The sequence below is a fragment of the Callorhinus ursinus genome, unplaced genomic scaffold, assembly GCF_003265705.2.
Source record: "Callorhinus ursinus isolate GAN/ISIS: 27379988/994484 unplaced genomic scaffold, GSC_fseal_2.0 scaffold23, whole genome shotgun sequence".
Classification (NCBI taxonomy): domain Eukaryota; kingdom Metazoa; phylum Chordata; class Mammalia; order Carnivora; family Otariidae; genus Callorhinus; species Callorhinus ursinus.
The window spans coordinates 4,371,094-4,394,664 of record NW_027397085.1 but is presented as its reverse complement, the minus strand read 5'-3'; the positions used below and the strand labels follow the sequence as shown (position 1 = coordinate 4,394,664).

The 23,571-nt window shown below is 37.6% G+C and overlaps 2 protein-coding genes across 7 annotated transcripts in view; one reads left to right on the top strand and one right to left on the bottom strand.

Annotated features, from left to right (window-relative positions):
- Positions 1-17,163, bottom strand: part of CERT1 (ceramide transporter 1) — a 113,471-nt gene extending 96,308 nt beyond the window's left edge. The window contains exons 1-2 of one of the 2 annotated variants that reach the window (XM_025892654.1): positions 16,663-17,163; positions 10,947-11,081 (exon numbers count right to left, since the gene is read on the bottom strand). In XM_025892654.1, the coding sequence (XP_025748439.1) occupies positions 10,947-11,081; positions 16,663-16,758 (231 nt within the window). In that variant the 5' untranslated portion in view covers positions 16,759-17,163. The remainder of the gene's footprint in view (positions 1-10,946; positions 11,082-16,662) is intronic. The other variant, XM_025892653.2, reaches the window with a different exon arrangement.
- The window catches only part of POLK (DNA polymerase kappa), a 67,075-nt gene continuing 60,572 nt past the window's right edge, over positions 17,069-23,571 (top strand). For 2 of the 5 annotated variants that reach the window (XM_073905330.1, XM_025892705.2), the window contains exon 1: positions 17,070-17,794. The gene's annotated coding sequence lies outside the window, so the exon portion shown is untranslated. Of the gene's footprint in view, positions 17,795-23,571 lie in introns of all 5 variants that reach the window. The other 3 variants (XM_073905331.1, XM_073905328.1, XM_073905329.1) reach the window with 3 other exon arrangements.

Below are 23,571 nucleotides of genomic sequence, written 5' to 3'. Positions count from 1 at the left end.
ACTAATAGCAATTCCTCTGCCTTTATGTATAATGACTCCATTCACTTAAATGTCAGATCAAATATCAAAGTCCAGAGAATAAGCGCAGTTAAGATAATGAGATACCCATTTTTTACTTGAGCATAGCTATTTTTCTTGTTTTAGGAGAGCAAGAAACTTCAGCATGCATCAGAATCCCTAGAAGACAGAAAGCTGAAGCTCATAGCGAGTTTCTGATTCATTGGTCTGAGATTGGGCCCGAGAATTTGCATTTCTGTCAAGTTCACAGCTGATTTTAATGCTAATGGCCTGGAGATCACACTTTGAGAACAATGTTCTCTGCCATAGCTCCCTCTTTGTTATTTAATACTTCCTTGTTTTGATAGGGCACATTTTCTAAAAAGAAAGCTTTGTAGAATGTGTATTTGCGTGTTTTTTACTTTTTATTACGGGGAATTTTCAAACATATGCAAAACAAAGAATGGGGTAACAAACCCCCTTTTACCCCCCACCAGTTCAAGCCCTTCCAGATGGATTATTTTGAAGCAACTTCTAAACATATCATTTCATCTGTAGATACGTGAGTATGTATCTCTAAAATAAGACATTTTAAAAGCCACAAGAAGTAAATTTTTTGAGACATCTTAAAATGCTTTTATCTACCCTTATAGTGCCTTAATGGTTTGGCTGGATATAGAATTTAGTGTCGAAAATAATTCTTCAGAAGCATGAACGCATGGCCCATTGCGTTTTAGCTTCTAGTGTTTTGAGAAGTCCATAGTCATTTTGAAACCTTATCCTTTGTTGTGATTTGTTCTCCCTCTCTGGAAGCATGCAGGATCTTCGTTCTTCCCAGTGGTCTGACTCAGTACAAGGACGTGTCTTTAATAATGAGTCTTTTTTCATCTAATATGCTGGGCCTTCCTTGACCCTTTTAAAGTGAAAACTCATATCCTTTTTTTTTTTTTTTAAGATTTATTTATTTTAGAAAAAGAGAGGGAAGGGGCAGAGGGAGAGAGCAACCCAAGCAGACACTGTCCTGAGCGCAGAGCCCCATGAGGCTTGACCCCAGGACCCTGAGATTACGACCCTAGTGCAAACCAAGAGTTGGACACTCAACCGACTGCACCACGCAGGCACCCCAAAATTCATGTCCTTTATTTCTATGAATTTTTCTTGTATTCTTTTATTTTTTGTTTTCTATAAAATGTTTTCTTACATTCATCTCAGTAAACTCATGTTTCTGAAATCAAGATTTTTATACTCTTGTATTTATTGATGCTACCTTTCTTCTCTCTTCCTCAAGTTTCTACTGCTCAACTATTAAAATTCTTGGATCATTCCTTAATTTTATCTTTTCTCTCTTTCACTATCCGAGCTGAAGGCAGATGCTTAATGATTGAGCCACCCAGGCGCCCCTCTCTTTCACTATCTTTTTTATCTTCTTCTCGATTTTCTGGGAAATGGTTAGAATTCTATCTTCTAACCCTTCTGATTTTTTTCATCACTGCTACCGTATTTATAATTTCTGACAATTCTTTTTAATCCTTTCTCTTTTATAGTATACATTTTTGTTTCATGATTCCAAATTCTCTGAGAATACAGAGAAACCAAATTTTCTTTTTGTGGGATATTTGAAAATTTGTTGCCTCATTTTGTATTTATTCTCTTGATCTTTTTCATACTGGAAACCTCATATGCCTGGTGGTCCTTGACTGTTCACTTCTAAGAGCTGGGGATCCACAAAGCTGACCGGAACCTGAAAAGTTATGTATGGGCAGTTTATCAAAGATGAACTTCACTGCTGGCTAATCCAGTTGGGCTACTTCGTTGAAGAAGTTCTGATGTTATCTTTAGGTCTTTCCTGTTGGGCTGGTCAGATTCTCTAGACAAGTCTCCAGCAATCTCCTGCCCTCAGTATGAAAGTTTGTCACTTAGAGCTTGCTGAACCACGTAAGTGAATAGGGTGAAGTTAAGGTGTCCGTATTCAGTGCACACTTCCCCTAACCACCTCTATTTTAGTATCATTCCTTGTTTTCAATTGTTTCTAACTGTATATCTGCACTCTCCAGCCCAGAGACCACTATTTTATTATCCCTATAGAATAAACCTCCTATCTTTACCAGGTTAGTGCAGGGGTAGGTCAAACACCCAACTGCACCGAATTGGGAGAGAAAAATCTGCGGATCTGACTGCTTCTTAAACTGATACTCTGTATCCTTATTTTTTACAACTTTCACATCCAAAATCTTATTAAAGTGTTATATTATTGCAATGTAAATCTAGTTCTCAGATTTCCCAACTGATAATTTAGGATTTGGTTTCCAGGACCTATTAACTCACTTTGCACTTGTCCATCTGTTTTCCAGCTTCTAAAATGCTCTCTTCTATTGTCTTATCTCTGGTTCTCCCTTTTCGGTTTAACCCACTGACTTTGGGCAAGGAGATCAAGTATATGCATCTTTACTGAGATGAATTTCCTAATTTTTTAAAAGTCAAATGAAACCACTTAACAACTTTAACAACAGGAGAAAACTTCACTGCGTGAAACTGGGTTTATATACAAGTTTCAAGAATCATTACCCAGGGGCGCCTGGGTGGCTCAGTTGGTTAAGCGACTGCCTTCGGCTTGGGTCATGGTCCCGGAGTCCTGGGATCGAGTCCCATATAGGGCTCCCAACTCAGCGGGGAGCCTGCTTCTCCCTCTGACCCTCTCCCCTCTCATGCTGTTTCTCTCTCAAATAAATAAAATATATTAAAAAAAAAAAAAAGAATCATTACCCAACCCTGTCTCCTTGCCCTCAATACATTATCATTTTAGAGACCACCTTAATTTCTGGATGAGCCTCAACTAATCACGGCTTTTTGGTCTCTTAGTACCTTATGATCAATTTATAAGTGATCTTTTTCCTTTTTAAGTTATAAATTCTCACTAGTGGGTACATATACTTTTAAAGAAATAATTGTTGGATAATATATATTCTCTAACTTGGGGACGAAGAGAATATATCATTCTTTGTCAGCCATGGTTTTCTTGTTTCAGTGACGAAACAACAAAGGTCAAGCACACATAGCACTTACTCCAAAGAAGCTCAACAGCAATACCAGTGAATTGACTACATGATGAATTGTAAGCAGGTAATTTTAAATCTAAAGCTCTGTCACTTAGTGTCACTGTATGCCCAAATTAAAAAATAAAAATTTAAAGAATGTGAGAAATGCTAGCTCTCTATAAATAACCTATTTAAAAACCTAATAATAGTGCTGGTATCTGTAAACTATACTGGGAAATAAATAGCCTTCAAAGGCTCCTAAGAATTCGAGCACAAAGTCTGCAAAATATACATTTAAATGTGTTTTAAATGTAACTGATTTTCTGATGATAGTGACAAAAACCAGCCTTTTAGGTTAGGAGAAAATATTTGCCAAATATGTGTCTGATTAAAAAAAAAACAACAACCCATGTCTGATAAAAGTTACAGTATCCAGAATATCCAAAGAACTTTCATAACTCAATATTAAGAAGACAAACAGAAACAAAAGATTTGAACTGACATATCACCAAAGAGATACAAATAACAAGCAGATGAAAAATTATAAAACATTATTAGTCATTATGAAAATGCGAGTTGAAACAACGAGATATTACTACACAGCTACTAGACTAGTTAAAATAAAAAACAAAAAACAAGCAATGACAAAATGTTGAGCAACCAGAATTCTCATGCATTGTTGGTAGGAAAATAAAATGGTACTGCCACTTTGGAAAAGAGTTTGGCAGTTTCTTATAAAGCTGAACACGCATTTACTGTACGACCCAGAAATCCCATTCCTAGTTGTCTACTCAAGAGAAATAAAAGCGAAGGTTTACACAAACAGCTGCACATGAATATTTACAGCAGCCTTACTTATGGTAGCCTAAACCTGGATATGAACACATATCCCTCAACGGTGAAGGATACACAAGTGTGTACGTCTATCCAGTGGAATGGTACTCAGTAACAGAAAGGAACAAGTTAGGGATAAATGCAACAACATGGATGACTCTCAATAGCATTATGCTAAATGAAAAGCCAAACAAAAAAAGCTTCATTACTGTATGATTCCATTTATATAACATTTTGGGAAAGGCAAAACTACAAGAACAGTGGTTTCCAGAGGTTGGGGATAGGGAGGTAACTGACTACAAAGAGGCAGGAGAGAACCTTCTGGGGGTGATGGAAATTGTCTATATCCTTCTGAGGTGATGGAAAATGTGGTAGTGATTACATGATTGTACATTTATGAAACCTGTAACTGTACACTTAGAAGGGGTGAATTTTACTGGATGTAAATTATACTTCAATAAATCTGAGTTTTAAGAAGGCATGACATGACTTAAAAAAACAATAAAAAATAGAACAAGGAAAAAATTTGTCAGGAACACGCAGAAAGCATATAAAAACTGTTTATATACATATATGTACACACACACATATATATGTAAAGAGAGAATGAGAGAAACAGAACAACTTGGTGGAAGAAAAGTGGTCAAAGGAAATGAATGAGAATCTGTTCAAATAGGAAATGGAACATATCCTGGCTCTAATAAGTTATCTGCCATCTTTGTCACCCTTTAATAAAAGCCTCTGCCAGCTTCCCCTTTTCTTTATTTTTAAACTGTAGGCTTTATTTCTAATACAAACATTAAAATAAACTTAAAGAAATCTGAGTGCCTATTATATACTAAGAACTGTACAAGTGCTTCTATGTTATTCTGTTGAATACACATAAGCATCCCATACTTAGATCTTATATCCTCCCCATCCTTAACCAGTTAAGGTGAAACTCAGAGAAAGGTACTTTTGGTCATAAGAAGAGACAAGATGAAACCCACGTCTGACTTCAGAGCCCACGAATGAAATGTTAAGCACTTTGGAAATTAAAAGATATAATGCTAAATAAAAATACTAAACATAAAAAACTGGTATATGCGAAGCTTAAAAGACCTTCAAGAAAACTAAGAAAATAAGCCTCCTTCTAACTGTTTAAGCAGGCAAATCTAGAAAATTATGTATATTCCTTGCTTTATGGAAACATCAATGCTAAAATATAGACTATATTTATCATAGAGATTTAACAGAAGGCATTAATAGTAGATCACAAATTTTAAAGAGCTGCTTTATAAATATTTAACAGGCATGTTCTTGCAAATCTTACACAAAATAAAATGCATCATATATATACATTTTTTCCCATGCTCAGTGACATGTGATAAAATAACACCAGATGGGAATCAGGAGACTTGGGTTGCAGTCTTAACTCAAGTATTTAGTGTCATGGGTTGAATCGCATGCTCAAAATGTATATGTTGAAGCCCTAACCCTGCATAACTCAGAATGTGACTTTATTTGGAAACAGGGTAATAGAGATGTATTAGTCAGGATGAGGTCACATTGGAGTAGGTCCCTAATTCAATATGACTGGTGTCCTTACAAAAAGGGGAAATGTGGACATGAATATGTCCATAGAGAGAACACTATGTGAACATGAATGCAAACATGGGACTAATGCATCCATAAGCACCAGAATGCCAGATGGCCAGGAAACCACTAAAAGCAACAGAAGGAACCAACCCTGATTACACCTTGATCTGACTTCTAATCTCCAGATCTGGGAGACAATAAATTTGTTGTTTAAGCCACCCAGTTTGTGGTACTTTGTTAGGGCAAACCTAGCAAGCTAATTACATTCTGTAATTACATAATTTTGGGCAAATTATTTCAATATTCTGGGTCCTACATTTCAACAAGTATCCTTTTTTATATTTTTCCACTTACAAAACCTTTTACCAGGGGCGCCTGGGTGGCTCAGTCGGTTAAGCATTTGCCTTGGGTTCAGGTTATGATACCAGGGTCCTGGGATCGAGCCCCAAGTCGGGCTCTCTGCTCAGCGGGAAGTCTGCTTCTCCCTCTCCCTCTGCTGCTGCTCTGCCTACTTGTGATCTCTCTATCAAATAAATAAATAAAATCTTAAAAAACAAAACAAAACAAAAGCCTTTACCAAATATTTTAATTATTTGAATTATTTGAATTACATTATTAGAGGCACATTCAAGCTATCTAAACACAGAAGATATTTCCAAATGAACTGAACAGATATTATTAGTTTTTCAAGGCATAAATCTTAGTTTAAGATTCTAATTTCTTTAGAAATTCATAGGCAAATGCTCCTCAAATAAGAATTACCAACTAATATCTTATCTAGTACTTTTACTTGTTGTATATACCTTACTCTTTCTACCAGTTCAATATAGCAAAATTACATACTTCATAAAAGGCCAACTTCTTAAATTTCTCACTAATCTAGAGATCCTTGTGCAACGATTATTTATGGCACATTACTCATCTTTGGTGATATCCAATTTGCTAAACATTATTCTGTATCATAATTTCTTACTTTATAATTCCACCTTCAAAAACCTTTTGGACCTGATTAGTCTTTATTTGGCACTTTAAAACTTCTTTGTTTAGTTTTATCGTTTTCTTCAATTTGAATACCTCCTTCCCTTGCTTTTACATCTCTATTAGCTTCTTTAATTTTGCCAAGATCTTTCAACTTCTCCTTCAACCCCTACTTACCAAAGAACTACTTGGCTTTAAATTTTTAAAATCCAGCAATGAACATTTTCACTACCTTGCAGTTTTCCCTCTGAAAATATTAAACCATGAAATTGTGGATATATTTCCCTATAGCCAACCTACAAGAGTAATAGGAATTCCATTCATTTGGTAATTAAAGAAGTTGTACAAAGTTTCAGGTATACAAAGTCAGATATCTAGGGTGAGTTGGGACTACAGACCCTAGGCAAACCAATTCTAAAGACATTACTATTTTCATTATACCAATATCTCTACCTACCTAATTCCCAAAACATCTTATCTCAGTAAATGCAAAGAAATCACTTCTTTTATCTTCATGAAAGAATCATGAAATGCTGGTTGATGAAATATTAGTAATATAATTTTAAACATGCTACAAAGAGAAGGAATACACAAACCAAGTGAACAGAAGAGAGAGCAGAAACAACCTCAAGTACACACACAGGAATGTAATATATAATGAAGGTGGCATTTCAAACCAGTAGAGAAAAGCTGAATTATTCAACTAATGGCATTAGAATATACAGTCATTTGGAAAACAATAAAAAGCTAAATTCCCACATCACTCCTTAGACTAAAATAACTCTCGTAGGAATAAAATTGAAATGTAAATTTCAGATGAAAATATAGCTATATATTATATTGTAGTCTTTTAAGCGGTAAATACTATCTAAACATAACTAAATGCAGAAGTCATAAAGGAAAAGGTCAATAAGAGTATGTAAAAATTTTAATTTCTGTAAGGCTATAAAGGACTATAAAACAAGGAAAGAATACACAAATGACAAATTGTGGAAAGTATTTGCAACAAATATGACAAATGGCCAATTACCATGTTATCAGGAGCTTCTATAAATCAATAAGGAAAGAAAAGAAAGAACAAGAAATGACTATATGGAAGAGGAAAAAGAAATATAAACGGTCTATAAACATATGAAGTTATTCTCATAAATAGAAAATGCAATTTAAAATATTAAGATATTATTTTTATCTAGCAGTTTGACAAATATTTTAACATTTGCCAAAACCCAACTTCCTCAATACTTGAGGGTATGGGAAAAGAGACACTCATACATTACTGGTAAGACTGAAAAGTGGTACTCTTTTGAATAAGTCATTTGACAGTAACTATTAACAAATTTTAAAATAAATGTTTGTTCCCACAACATCTGCAATAAAAAAAATAGATATGATCTAAATGTCCAAAAAGAGGGAGGGGGCAAATAAACAAGATAGGGTACATCCATACAATTCAACAGAATATAGTAGTTAACACCCAAGTAATGCTAAAAGAAAACAAGGTAGAGAACAACAGATTTAATATGATGCTATTTGTGTAAATAAAAATGAAGGATATAAACAAATAAATGCTTGTAAAGGCATTCAAATTATTTGGAAGAACAAAACAGAAATTTAACTTTTTATTTCTTGAATGCAGGACTAAGAGCAAAGAGAAGCATTTACTTTTTAAACCTTTTCATGCCATGGATCACATTTTTTTACCACGAGTATTTTATTTAAAAATAGAATTTAAAAAATAAAAAACAGTTTAAATACTACAAAAACACTACTTTTGACTGAAAAAATACAACTAACATATATTGAACATCTACTATTTGGCAAGTTTTGTAGCATGGACTAGGTCTTAAGCAAATAACAAACTATAATAATTCAGAAATTCAATACTCTTTATACCTTTACTCTACATACAGATAGCTTATTTTTCATAAAATGAAAAAGTAGTTTTTTTCTCACTCACTCACTTACAATCCCTTTACATTAAGAATTATTTCCAAATAATAAATCCTCCCAGGAAATACTTTATTCTTTGAAAATATTTCACCCAATTTATCATCACATAGCCAAAGAACGTGATTAAAATAAATTAAGAATGACTTAATTGTTAAACTAAAGTTAAGAGTGAATTTAACAATGAATTAGGTTCTATCAGAAAAGGTGGGCTCAGACAACAGGTTCACCAACAAGTAATATGTTAATGGTTACAATTCTTCAAGTCCAGATTTCTTCACATATGAATACTGTCAATTTTATAAGGGTGCCATGTGGGCAAATTCAACATTGACATTTACTTTTTGTCTTCCGAGATGAAGTGATACATATAATAGCCCATACTTAAGAAAAGCGAAAGAAACCTATTTAACAGAGAAAATTAGCATTACATTTTTGTAATTTAACTCAAGTGCATGTTCTATTTGTAAACCACTGTGAGAAGTTCACTGAATTCAGTTATATTTTGTAATTTCCTTGACATATGTAACAGTGAACCTTTGAACCCACAGAGCAAGGAAGAGATTGAAAGTTGAAGGGTTTCAGGAATATAAATGTTTGTGTTTCTCCCTACAACCTGTTTTACTGTATGGAGGGCTACCACTCAGAATCTGCTGCCTCATTCATATTTTTACCTTCTCTATCACTACTTAGCTTACCGAATACCACTACGTCCCTTCCTCATCTCCTTTCAAATTTTATCACTCTCCTACCCATTTCTTTGACCATGTACCACAATAAAAGTTCTGCATGCAAATATAGGTATAACAACAACAACAACAAAAAACTACAAAGAAATAACAAGTTGTTTTTTTCTGAGCAGATGCAATATAATTGTTTATTAAAATTTTTTCTTTTCCTTAAATAAGCCATGCACTATTACCACAGTTCATAACTCAAAACAGGGTAACTATATTTAACTCTACAGAAACCAACATAGTACTCTAGAATACTAATATTTAGTAAACAATAAAGATAAAATTTCATTCCTCCCATTTTCACATCAACCAACAATGTATTTTCAAAGAATCAAGTGTAATAACTAACAAGCATCTGACAATATGCAAAAGGAAGGAGAGGAAGAATCAAGGAAAGACACTTCAAAATTAAAAACATGTTTGCATCCATTATTCTGTCCTCTAGGATAATGATCTATCTCAGGGGAAATAAAACCCCAAAATACAAAACTATATACAACTTCAAAATACACCATATAATGTACAACATACATACAAGTCAATACTGAGCTTTTATGTTCAAAGTTTCTTTAAAATTTCTTTAAATTTAAATTTCTTTAAAATTGTTCCCAAGAATGGAGAGTAGTAGTTTCATTCTTAACACAAACAATTCCTCTGCAAGTTTTTCCAACTCAATATCCAACTAAGTTTGTTTTCAAACTGAATATACATGAGGGGTAGAATGTATGAAAAATAAGAGCAAAATACTGTAAGATTTTCCTCAAATGTGTAACATAAACATATGTAGGTCAGATTTAGAAGTCAACAGACTCAAAGTATACTTTTCACTTTTATAAGCAATATAATTTCTATCCTGCAAATTCTCTTTGAATGTATCAGTAAAATCTATGATTAGGTTTTAACATACCCGTTTCTAGATTTTCAGTATAATACCACCCTTAACCGACCTCCACTTAACTGACCTGCTTTAGCCAACACCTTTTTTTGTTCTTTTAATAAATATGCCATGGCACACTGACTATTCTCAACTTATATGCTATTTTTAGCATATTTAACCACTTCTGATCCCACAGGTTGAGTTATGTTTAACAAATCAGTTGGTTGTTCCCAAACCTGTTTATGCCAGTTTACCTGATGTGGTCCTTACACAATTAATATTACATAAGTCTATGGAATACGAATGCAAAGAGAGTTGTTTCTATGTAAACTAAGTTGAATGCAGACTAAGTAGAATGACTCAATAAAGGTGAGTCATTCTTTAAAAAGGTACTGAATTAGACAAAGATGAGACATCTGTAAAATATTAAGGAAACCATAAAAAATCAGAAGAACATATACTTTGGGTTTTTCAAAACTATCTTTAAGGTTTTATTCCACTTTAGAAAAATCAAAACTGGAAATTGCAAATCATGCATTATGGATATAGTTTACAAGAACAACTTCTCTCAATTCCACATTCAAAGAGATGGTGTTAACATTACATCAAAAAGCTGGCAAATGAATATAGACATAAGTATTTTAAGTTAAAATTTTTAAGTGTTGATACATTTTTTTTTGTTTTCTGCTTTAACTTCTTCAATAACCTGCCACATAACTGTCCTAATCTCATCAGATATGAAGTCTTCAAATAAATTTTTTTCTGAATCTCTTAAGGGCTTGCTATAACAACTAGAAAAATAGTACCTGTCTTTATAACTTTATGGAAAGAAGTATTAGACTCTATGCTCCCCAAAGGCAAAGATCTTTCTCTTATTCACAGATATATCCAAGCAGCTAGAACAATTCCTAGGGTACAGCTGATGCTCAATAAATACTTGTTGAATGAAGAAGAGGAACTTACTGTGATGACAGCCTTGCTAAGACAGATGGATCCTCTGCAGCCATACTCTGTCTCGTCTTCAGATTTGTAGTAACTCAGAGTATTATTTTTTAAAACTACCCAACGATCCTGCCACCCATGAATGTAGTTTGTCCACTGGAGGTAAGGGGGTGTGGGGGCGGGAGGGAAAAGGAAAACAAAATATAAAAGTCAGTATTTTAGAAATCCAAACTTTCTGAAACAGCTATCAATCTAATTTTAGAACCAAAATGTGAGGAGTTCTAGCTTAATTATAAAGAGAATAAATGATTATAAAAAGTGAGAAGCTGAGATTTTCTAGATTGTATGATTTTCAGTAATTTTTACAAAATTTTAAATATTATATTTTCTTCTTTTTAATATTTGAGGAATAAAACTGACACAGATTTCAGTTAAAAACTCTGCTTTTGGGGCGCCTGGGTGGCTCAGTTGTTAAGCATCTGCCTTTGGCTCAGGTTGTGATCCCAGGGTCCTGGGATCGAGTCTCACATGGGGCTCCCTGCTGAGCAGGGAGCCTGCTTCTCTGTCTCCCACTCCTCCTACTTGTGTTCCCTCTCTCACTGTGTCTCTGTCAAATAAATAAATAAATCTTTAAAAAAAAAATCTGCTTTTTTTGTGTGTCTTCATCCTCCCCTCCTCACCAACTCCATGATACTTAAGATTGTTTTGGTCTCTACCATAATTAACATATTCAATAGAAAAGTAAGTTTGGTTTATAGCCTCTCATTCTCCTACTCCAAGTACTGCATGAAGCTTTCAAATCAACAGAAGTATGAAGCTAATCATAGCCTAATTCTACTTTTGTTTAAGTTGTTCTTATATGAACATGTATATTTATAACTACATCCAAGCAAAAATACTAGATATTAATCTTTAAGTCTATATCAACTTTACTTTTTCGTCCATAGAACTCAATACTACATATTAAAAACAGTTAATTCATTTTCCAAGTTTCTCTGAAGATCTATTTTTTAAATCCAAGAGTAATAATACAACTATTAAAAAAAACTGGTTTTCAAAAACACTTGAATTGTATCAGTTTCCAGTGCCTATAAATGGTTTCTGTGTTGCTAAAGTCTTGCTGCACACTGCAGATCACAATCAATAAACTTGCAAAGCCAGAAATGCAACCTCTATGGGAATTCTTGATTTTGTAAATTTTTATGCTCTGGGGGTTTTATGTATGTATAGATAATTCTAAAAACTATCTAATTCCAACACTATCTGCCAAAAACTAATTAAAAATGGACTGTCAAAAATATAGCGCATTGGCTCAGGCTCTCTACCCACTGAGAAATCTTTACTTTTCTATTCCCTACTCAGCATGTTTGAGACAGTTCAGCTCTTAAATCTTCTAAGGCCCACCCTTACGACCCTTCACTGAGAGTTCATCCATGCTGGCAATTTAACACATTCTTTCCTATGAGCTCCCTAATCACCATTTCCTTATTTCTAAATCCCTATGAATTACCACCACTTATACACTGACTTGAAACAATGATGGTTACATACAAAACCGAATTCATCTCCTCCAATAAGGTGCACTTTCTTCCCTATGTTCCTATTTCCTTTGCAATACTGGTATTTCTGCAGTCAATTCAGATTCAAACCTGGCTGAGTGTTCCTGTATTGTATGGACAGAGTAGTGCATATAAAATCAGATAGACTCTATTAGTTACGTAAGGAGTTTCGACAAGTTATTTTACTTTTCTGAGCTTTACTTTCTTTGCTTGTTATTTGAATGGCTGAAAAAAAATCATGAATACCCCTACTATATTCATAAGAGATAATGTTTCTTGTCCATCTTTATAGCCTATCAACTCCTATTCATCTTTCCTTCATATTAACCCCTTAAATTTGGCTCTTCTCTATTTTCAATTAGTCCAATCAAATTATCAGGTTACTAGACTCCTGAGAAGGTTTAACAACCTTACCTGTAGCATCTTTTGTATTTTCTTTCATAACTTACACAATCTTATTTACTTATTAAGCACATTGGCTTACTTATCTTACATTAGTCTCACTGAACCATTAGCTCCAAAACTTACATGGACAACTCCCCATTGCCTATAATACAGATTGTTTAGAGTGGTATACCTTAATCCTACCTCATTTCCAACTACTGCCCCTCAGAAGGCTGGTAACTGTGTGACTGTGGTCAAGTTACTTATCCTCTGTTTCTTTGTCAAACTCTCTCTCTTAAAGTTGTCAAGATTAAACAAGAATAGACTTACAACACTGCCAGGGACACAGTATTTTCTCAGTTGGAGATAGAGTTGTGCAGAACTAATGAAGCTTAACCTTCAGTGCAGTTCACTAGAACAGACCTCTTGCAAAGTGACAGAATGGGTTCCAGCAATTGTGTCCATTTTTTAAGTTTTTTTCTATAGAGGACCCAATAAATTAGATAAGCTTCAAGACCCTTTACTTAGTAAATGTTAGCTTCTCCCAGAAGGCAGATTTTTGCCTTTCTCATAACATTCCCTCACTCTTCCCCATCTAACAGAGACAAGGCAATATGCTATACACAGAAGCAGAATCAAAGATTTCTGTTCCCAATAGTCCAGTAAGCATAATTTCAAGAGGAAAACAATACATTTAGAGGAAGAGTCAGAACAAGTTACAAATAAAATACTATGGGAGCTCAAGGGAAGGAGATCTAAAATGGTTGGCAAAATAAGAAAAGGCTTCATGCTAAGAATAGAGTTTGAGATAAACTCTAAAGATGGGGGCTCCTGGGTGGCTCAGTTGGTTAAGCAGCTGCCTATGGCTCAGGTCACGACCCCAGGGTCCTGGGATAGAGCCCCCGCACTGGGCTCCCTGCTCAGCGGGGAGTCTGCTTCTCCCTCTCCCTCTGCCCCTCCCCCTGCTCATGCTCCCTCTCTCTCTCTCAAACAAATAAATAAAATCTTTTAAAAAACCAAACCTCTAAAGATGGATAGAATTTCAGTCACAGCTAGGTATGTGGAGAAATAGAAGATAAGGTAAACCTTGAAGGATGGAGAGAATTCACAAGAAGCTTGACGACATTTATTTTATCCAGGCTTAGTTTCTCTCAAGTCCCACTAAGGCATGAATCTTTTCCCATCAATATCCATCCCGATATTTGTTATAACCAACTAGAATTACTGTCTCTCCAGTGTTCGTGGAAACTACATGCTTAAGAAGTGATTCCATAGGGGCGCCTGGGTAGCTCAGTCAGTTAGGCATCTGCCTTCAGCTCAGGTCATGATCCCAGGGTCCTGGGATTGAGCCCCACATCAGGCCCCCTGCTCAAGGGGGAGTCTGCTTCTCCTTCTCCCTCTGCCCCTCCCCCATGCTCATTCTCTCTCTCTCCCTCAAATAAATAAAATCTTAAAAAAAAAGAAGTGATTCCACAGAAAATATGCTTCATAGATATTTCCATGTATTTTAAATTACCATACAGAAAAAAAAACTCTGGAGTGGTATATTTCTAATATAAGTTTATCCCCTCCCCCCACTCCAAATTCATTCCATTTGGGAGGGGAAGAAACAAAACACGTTAGTATTGAGACTTATCTACATTACTCAATTGAAGGAAAAGAACAGTGGCTGAGTTCTAACTCTTGTATAAATTACCAGGTGAATACAAACGGATCAAAATATATACGTACTTTAAGTTTTAAACCTGTTTTCAATATAAAATATTCTTTTTTAAAAAAAAGAATTCATTTGACAGAGAGAGAGAGAACACATGCGCACAAGCAAGGGGAGCAGCAGGTAGAGGGAGAGGGAGAAGCAGACTCCCCACTGAACAAGGAGCCCAACTGAGGGATTGATCCCAGGACTCTGGGATCACGACCTGAACCGAATGCAGACGCTTAACCGACTGAGCCACCCAGGCATCCTCAATATAAAATATTCTTGATTAAAAAGCTTCCAGAAATCATTATATATAACCATACACTGTTAAATTTCACAAAAATTTCCTTCATAGCTGTTAACAAAAATACCAAAAACTATATTCCTGTTGATTCTACATATGCAGCAATATCAAAGTTATTTACCTACCACAGAAGTGATCAGAAAGTACACTTCTCGACATTTAAATATCAAGGAGACAGTTTTCCATTTTTTGTCATACGGTATACCAACTATACTGCTCTGCAAACAGTGAATACTCAGAGCTTTGGGGACTCTTTCCACCCGTCACCCCTCAGCCCCCCAAAATGGTAGTATCAAATAGGTCAAAAGTTCAGCCTCTTTTATAAAATACTTACCACCACCAGAGTACTAGTTTGGAAGTCAGCTTTCATTTAATGAGAAAAGTGAGGAATCTACCAGAATTGAGAAGCAAAGAACACACCTGAAATTCCATCTGAAAACGTATAGCTCCTACAGAATGTGTTCAGTAGATTCTAAACTACATCCTACATTCAATCTAAAGAAACCCTAGGGAGCTTCACTTTACTGAAAGGCTTTCACTGCAATTCCAATGATCACAATCAAGACACATCTTGATTTTTCTGCTATGTAAATTAAAGTTAACACTTGCAAGTCTTAATTCTGACATTCATGTCTTACCTAACCCCTTTTTCACCACTTTCTAAAGATAACAGAAAAACCTAATATGAAACAATTCTACAATAAATGTCCAAATGCTTAGCCAAAATATGTATACTGGAAGCAGGGTGGTTTCTTAATAGTCAGTGGCTGCACATGATCTTGTATCTTATGACCAGCTTGCTGAGGGACTGGCCATTTCTAAAACTTTAATAGGAAGAGAGAAGGAAGTAAAAAAGGCAATGCGGATCTTCTCATAGCAAAAACTTTAAATGAACGAACAAGCCCCAAACCATGTACTATCAAAAGAAGAAATCATCCATCTTCTCTCCTAAAAAGGGCCTCATCCACTTTAACTAATTAGCCTTACAGTCCTACTACTATTCTGCTTTGCTAAAATTTTGAAAAAGCGTTTTTTAAATTTTCAGCAAAGGTAAGATGTGTTTTCCTTACTCTGGCCCTTTGCAAGAATATTTTATTATTAATAGTTCTCTTCTTCCTGGGCTAAAGGTCAGCCTCTATTCTGACATGTTCCAAGTTACTCTATTTCTTGTACCTATCACGTGTCGATTCACTAGCTCTTTTCTGAACTGGGGAAAAGGATGAGGGGAAAAAGTACAAAAGTCCTCCTCACTGAGACCTCTTACTATATAAAACTTGGCGTAGTTTACCATCTCAGATTTCCGCACCATGCCCAGTTGCTCCGGCTACTGTCTATACCGCCCCATCCACAGAATCTTCCAAACCTGCTCTGCATCTCCGGACTAACCTCGTTTGAAAAGGTCCGATATGTACTGCTCCCATACCCGGTCGTTCGCACACCGCTGTTGCCCAACCCGGATTCCTACACCCGGGACAGATGTCGCCGAGTCCCAGGTCACGGTGCGCATCCTACTCCCAAACCGAATCCGGGGTTGGGACACGTCTTCTCCAGTCTTCGGCCGCCACCCCCGGGCCCAGGGCAAGTGAACAGGACAGTCCCCTTCTCCCCCCACCCCCACCCCAACCCTGGCACTCCTGCGGCAGTACTCAGCCCCGCACCCCGGCACATTCCGCAGCCCCCGCCCCGGGACAGTCCGTGACTCCCGCCCAACCCCACCCCATCCCCTCAGCGGCTCGCCTCGCGGCAGGTGGAGTCTGAAGAGGGGGCCCCTCGGACCCGCGGGTTGCTCACCTTGCTGAGGACTCCGCAGCGCTCCACAGGCGGCCCGGACTCCGTCTCCGGATCCTCCTCTGAGCCCGACGAGTTCCAGCTCTGGTTATCCGACATGGAGGCGCGACAGCCGAGCAGGAGACCGGCCCCCGCTCCCTGAGCTGCGCCGGAGGAAGCGCCCAGTACCCGGGGTGAAGGGTTGGAGAATGGCGAAGGGAAGAGTGGCCGCTCCGGCGCGGGGGGGAACTGGAGGAGGGACGAAGTCCGACCGCTGCGCCCCCGCCGCCGCCGCCGCGCCTGACACCGAGCGGACCGGGGAAGGACGACAAGCCTGCCTTTCCAGCCGTCAGCCGCCGCCGTTGCCGTGACCCCTGCGCTGCGCCCGGCGCCACCACCCGAACTCAGCCCCTTCGATGCCAATCTCAAACAGAGAAGGAAAAGGAAAGAAGGGAAGAGAAAATCCAGCTGCAGAAACCCAGGATCACTCACACCTCCGCTACCGCCGCCATCTTCCTGCCTGGCCCACTATTTACCCTCCCCTCCCCTTTCCCCTCCCCTTCGTCCTCCCATTCTCCCCCTGCTCCCCGCCCCGTCCCCCTCCCAACGTCTGACGAAGCACGCCGAGGGCTGGAGGTCCCCCCCCCCGCACCCTACCTCCGGTTCTCCCGGGTGACGCAGGGTGGACAGGTGGGAGGAGCAGAGAAAGGAGGAGGGATGGAGTCCCCGTTCTGTTGCATTCTGGGAAGGACGCTGCTCCGTCAGTCGCGCAGCTTCCTGGGAGTTGTAGTCGGAATCCTGAGGCAACCGGTGAGTGTTCCGCGCCCGGAAGGCTGTCGCCTTAGGGACCGGTCAAGTGGTGGGTGGGCTTCGTTGGACAGTCGTGTGATCCGTCCCCTCGGCCACCCTTCTATCTCTGCCTAGTGTGTTTATGACGAACCTGCGGAGCTTGCGGGCCCGGACGTGAGATAACTCTCTGCTGAGGATGCCGGGCCTGCCTTCCACGGCTGTTTCCTGAAAGCCCGGGAGCATCTTGCCACTTTTCCGGGGTGGGAGTGTACCGGGCGCTTCTGCCTTTACCCCGGGCCAGTGGTTTGCGACCTCTCTAGTGAAAACGGGGTTTCTTTCCGCCAAATTCCCTCTGCAAATGTTGAAGGTCTTTTTATCTCGCTCTTTAGAAGTTAAACTTCACAAACTTGATGTTTCCCGCGTTTGGAGGAAGAATTCTCAGTCCCTTCTTACCAGAGCAAGCATTTCATATTGTTGATTGTTACAGAGTGTTCATTTTGCTGGTAGAAATTTTGAAGATGTCAGAGAATAAATGAAGTTTGAAGAATTTTTAAAGTAAAATGGGAATGTAAAATGATAGACTGGAGTTTATTCTAAGTTGTAGATGAATACCTTACTGAAAGCCAGATTAACCATATCTACGGACCTATCTCTCTCAGAGATAGGAAAGGTTGTAGAGTAGAAACTTCATTGTATAAGAAAAACCAAAATACAATAGTCTTACTGAATAATAGATTATGCAATAGGAGTCTGGCTTTAAGACTAGAATTGAATTAGTACAAAGAAAGACCAATAGAAGATCTAACGGATCTTTGTCTATTTTTGCATAAATTATAGGGACAGTTTTTATTGTGAGATCTTTAATTTGTAGCTTCTGTTCTTTCTCCTCTGGTTTCCTACTTTTACATCATGTCAATTTCCTAATAATTGCCAACAACAAAATTCGTTATTAAACGTTAGAAAGAGTACCTGTGTACTGCAGTGGCTGGAGAATAGTGAAATTTTGAGTCTAAGGGAAAAGGCACAGTGGCCGGAAATAACTCTGGTGGCGGTAGAGGCCAACTTAACTGGGATCTTCAGGAAGAAACAATGATGGGAAGTGTCTCTGAGAAGTACCTATGATACCTTTTCGTTCCCCTAGATTGATGCTTATACATGCTGAATCTGTTGTAAATAAGTTACAGATCGTTTTTCCATTGTGAAATCAAGTAGTAATTCATAATTGAAAGCCATACAGATGAATAAAACCTTGAGATAATGCTTTTGAAAATACTTTGACAACATGCTAATTAACATAATCCCAAGGTTGTCATTCAAAAAAGAAGAAACCCACTTAGCGTGTTTTCCTCTTTATTGAATTACTAAAATATATCTTTAGAATTTTGAATACTGTAACAATTAAGTTTTACTTTCCCTTTGGTTACCTAATATGGTTAGATGTAACGTTTGATTCTTTTTTTTTAAAGATTTTATTTATTTATTTATTTGAGAGAGAGAATGAAATAGAGAGAGAGAGCATGGGGGGGGATCCGAGGGAGAAGCCGACTTCCTGCTCAGCAGGGAGCCCGATGCAGGACTCGATCCCAGGACTCCAGGATCATGACCTGAGCCGAAGGCAGTCGCTTAACCAACTGAGCCACCCAGGCGCCCATGTTTGATTCTTTTGAGCTCTAGGTTTTAAAAGGACATTAGTCTTAAGGAAATGATTGTGAATTATTGAGAAATCCACTTCATAGTGTGATTTAGAATCATGGGAGCATAGTATATATTTATATTGAAATTGAACTTTCTGTTGTCTTTTGTGCATTTCTAAGTTGTGTGTGGTTGCAACCACCAGCACTTACATCTCGGAGGTTCCCACTTAGTAGGAAATTGCTTCACTGTAGTAGTCTGTTTCTAGCTATAGGGCTGAGGGAGGGGGCATTTTGAGAAAAAAATCATTTAACATACATTAAAATCCCATGATAAATGTTTAAATGGATGTATTAGACTGCATATATTATTTTGTTCTCTAGAATGTGAGTTCCATGGAGGCAAGAATTTTAAATTTTTTTCATCCATTTTTTTCATAACTTTTTTCTATCCTTAGTCCCTAGAATAGTACTCAGCGCATAGAAGGCATTCAATATAATTGGTATTATATTCTAACTTTCAGTTAATAATTTAACAAACATACAACATCCAGGATATTATGCTGAAGACTGGGTGATTTTAAGATACTAAAAAGTTAAAAAGGGGGCGGGGGGGGGCAGGGCTCGGCCTTCCAGGAGATTATAACAGAAAACAATGTAAGAAAAGTACAAATGTAACTTTAACAGCTGAACTAGTGTTTGAAAGAAGGTAAACTTTTTTCCTACCACTTGACAGTAACAAACCCTGTTTTCTAACCCTGTTATCTAATCCTTCTCCTGGATCTTTGTAGGCCCCTTGCCCCAGGTCTTTTTAGTTAAAAACAACGGCTATTTGGAATTCTAAAGAAAAAGGGATTGTCCATATTTGGGGATCTCTTTCCACCAAGTTATCATGTAAACTATTCAAAATAATATAAATTGATCTTTTTTAATAACTTGTTACTGTGTTTATGACATTCAGAGTGTCCCCTAAATGAAGTTCAATGTAAAAGCTACTCTTCAAGCCTCTCTGCCTTTTCAATTTAACCAGAACTACTTGACCCTTTAAATGCATTGTTCCCCGTGTTTTGAATACTAATCAATCATATTAGCTTCTCTTCCATGTTCCTGTGAGGCCTGTTCAAGAACTGCCACTATGGTGATTCATGTGAGTTCAGAGTGAGCAAGCAGATAGTCCCTGGGTATAAAAACTATCTGGCTTCATCCTTAATAATCATATGAATTTGGATGTGTATTTAATAAATACTAACTTAACAAATAGCATTATTAGTTTAACCAGTCGCTTTTTATCATATATATCCCAACTGTTGTGCTGTTAAATGCATTTGTGAATGAATATTTGCATAAGTATATCAAAATGGATATTCATTTGTGTGGTGGTGAATGCATCTATGTCCATGTCTGAACATGTAAACACTAGTTTCAGAAATGTAAAGGACTACAAGAAACTTGCATGTTTTCATCTTTTGTGATCTTATACAGAATTATTGTAAAATACCCTTACAAGTGTATTCACAAAACTGGGTACACTGTGTAAAGTGAATACAGGAATATTGAGGTGATTGCTTCCTATAGTATCTTAATCTTTTGTGTTGATGCAAAAAAAGATTGTATTTCACCTATCTATGATTAACATCTGGCATGCTTATCTTCCAAATTCATGGTTTTCAGTTAAACTTAGATCTTAACAGGTATATTCATATCTAGTGTAGGCACCCCAAGTTTACACAAGTGTCTATGAATGAACTTTAAAGGATCGTCAACTTTCTGAGGTAAGCAATTCAGCCAGCAAAATCAAGTGTATTCAAGAATAGCAGAGGAATTGCAATTTTGGACAGGCAGACCATGGTGAACCATAGGCACATCTAGAGAACAGAGAAGAGCTTCACTTTATAGAGGAGGAAGTTGGGAGGGGTTATTTTGAACAAAAGTTCTTTGGAGGAAAATGAGTTGGAAGTGGTAGTGGCTTCTCATTGGCTGCAGGCAAGGGCAGAAAGAAGAGAATATACGGGTCTGATCCTGTCGTCTTGGGGAAGCTGTCTACTTCAGTGTCCTATGCTTCATTTCCTGGAAATCTTTAATTTGAGGTCAGTAGTTGATTTGCAGGTCCAGTCAGGGTTTGGAGCTTTCTTTAGATGAGACGCATGAATCTGGGAGTCAACTCTTGGAGTTTAGTGGCCCAAGGTTGGTCCATACACTTGATAAGGGCCTTTCCAATGTGGTTGAAGAGAATCTTTTTGGAGATGTCTTTTCCAAGAAATGAAATCCCCAGGTTGCAGTTTGTGGTGTTGGAGGGCTTCATCTTCCGGGAGTGTGCTGTGAAAAGATTGCCCTATTAGAGCATAATTATTTTGGGGGGATGTAATTCGGCCTTTGCAATACTGAAATATATCTCCTTTTATTAGGTGCAGGTCAAAAGAGGTGGAAGCTAGAGGTATAGAGCACTCAGTAATTATTCCAAAGGGTGAAAGTTTATGAGTTCTAAAGAATAGTGAGATTTAGGACCATCAGCGATACTTTTGGCCAAGGGAGTTGGAGGGTTGCCACAAATTTTGCCAGTTGAGTTTTGATGATGCTTTTGGTTGGTTTGACTAGTTCTAAACACTGAGTATGGTAGCAGTGAAAATGCTGTAGAACTGGTCAAACAGCACAGACTTGCTGTAATATTTGACCAGCAAAATGGGTTCCCCAGTCACTGTGGAGCTCAGGAGGGGTTCCCCAGATGGGGATGATTTTTTCCAGTAGGATTTTAGTTACCAAAGAAGCAGTAGCTTGTCTATGTGGAAAGGCTTCAAACCAGTGGGAAAACATGCAAATCATTACCGAAACATATTTGTATTCATGAGATGGAGGTAGCTGAATAGAGACCATTTAGGAAACCTCAAATAGTCCTTTGGGCAATTTAAAGTGCCCAGGAGCAGTGTGAACAGATTTCTTGAATTGTTTTTTGGTGAGGGCAGCTTGCTATTGCTAGACAAAGGGAAAATCTTTCTTCCAGCTGGATTATGCAAGCTTTGACAAGTGGTATGTGCATGATAGTCTCCCTTCATGGCTTCCTGAACACATTTTCACAGGATCTATCAGATTTTTTGAGTAATAGAACAAACTTTTGCACTTGGTGAAAAAAAAAAAAAGACCAAAAGCTAGTCATAAAATCTGGTTGAATAAAAACCTGTTGTTAATCTGACCAGATTATGTGCGTTCTTTACATATGAATGGTCCCCATAGCCAGACAGCTGCGGAAATTTCTCTTTCCTTCCTGCATATGCTTTACTAGTTTCTTTCTCCTCATTTCTCCTCTTCTCCTGCATTACTATTGTTTATATGTATTGTGTATTACTATTGTCTGTTAATATTTTCCCTCTTGTATTCCTTGTCTACCATAGCAGTCATTGGCAGCAGTGATGGGACAAGCAGAAGAAGGAGTAGATGAGAAATAGTGAGAAGCTGGGAGAAAAGTAATCTGTAATGGAATCTTCCATCCTGTTTTAATTGACTCATAGGAATAGAGAAGGGAAGCTTATGTTATTGCTATTCTTAATTCTTACTTCAATCCTGTTTCCTGCCTCAGTATCCCAGGAGCCCCTAATCCTTTCACATTTTTTCAGGCTCTGTGATTGCTCTTTGTTTCCTGGTCTCAAATCTAGGCTTGATATCTTCTTCCTACATGTTAATCTCATATTTTTGTTTTCCTCCAAGGGGAATAATTATGATTCTAAATGATGAGTAGCATTAAGTTAGGTTATTCCTGTTATGGAGATGAATATTTAAGTAGGCACTGCCAATAGTTACTTTCCTTGCTTTCTTTTTTCTTCCTTCTGTTTTCTAACCACCCATACTCCATTTGGATCAAAACACTTTTGTTTTATTAACATCAATTACTATTATATTATGCTGATACTGCTAGGTTTTATTCTGTTACTCTCATTCCTAAGGTGACTTTGCATATATATCTTGGATTCCCTTGTGTATTGATTTATTTTATTTTATTTTATTATGTTATTCACCATACATTACATCATTAGTTTTTGATGTAGTGTTCCATGATTCATCGTTTGCATGTAACACCCAGTGCTCCATTCAATACATGCCCTCTTTAATACCTATCACTGGGCTAACCCATCCCCCCAACACCCCTCACCTCTAGAACCCTCAGTTTGTTTCTCAGAGTCCATAGTCTCTCATGGTTCGTCTCCCCCTCCGATTTCCCCCCTTCATTTTTCCCTTCCTACTATCTTTTTTTTTTTTAACATATAATGTATTATTTGTTTCAGAGGTACAGGTCTGTAATTCAACAGTCTTATACAATTCACAGCGCTCACCATAGCACATACCCTCCCCCATGTCTATCACCCAGCCGCCCCATCCCTCCCAGCCCCCCCACCACTCCAGCAACCCCCTTGTATATTGATTTTTAACATCTTTAACTCAAGGACAACTGTATGGGGTGGAGGGGGCTACTCATCGATACCTTAATGCACTGCATGTAGCTACTTAGGAAAATGTCACATCC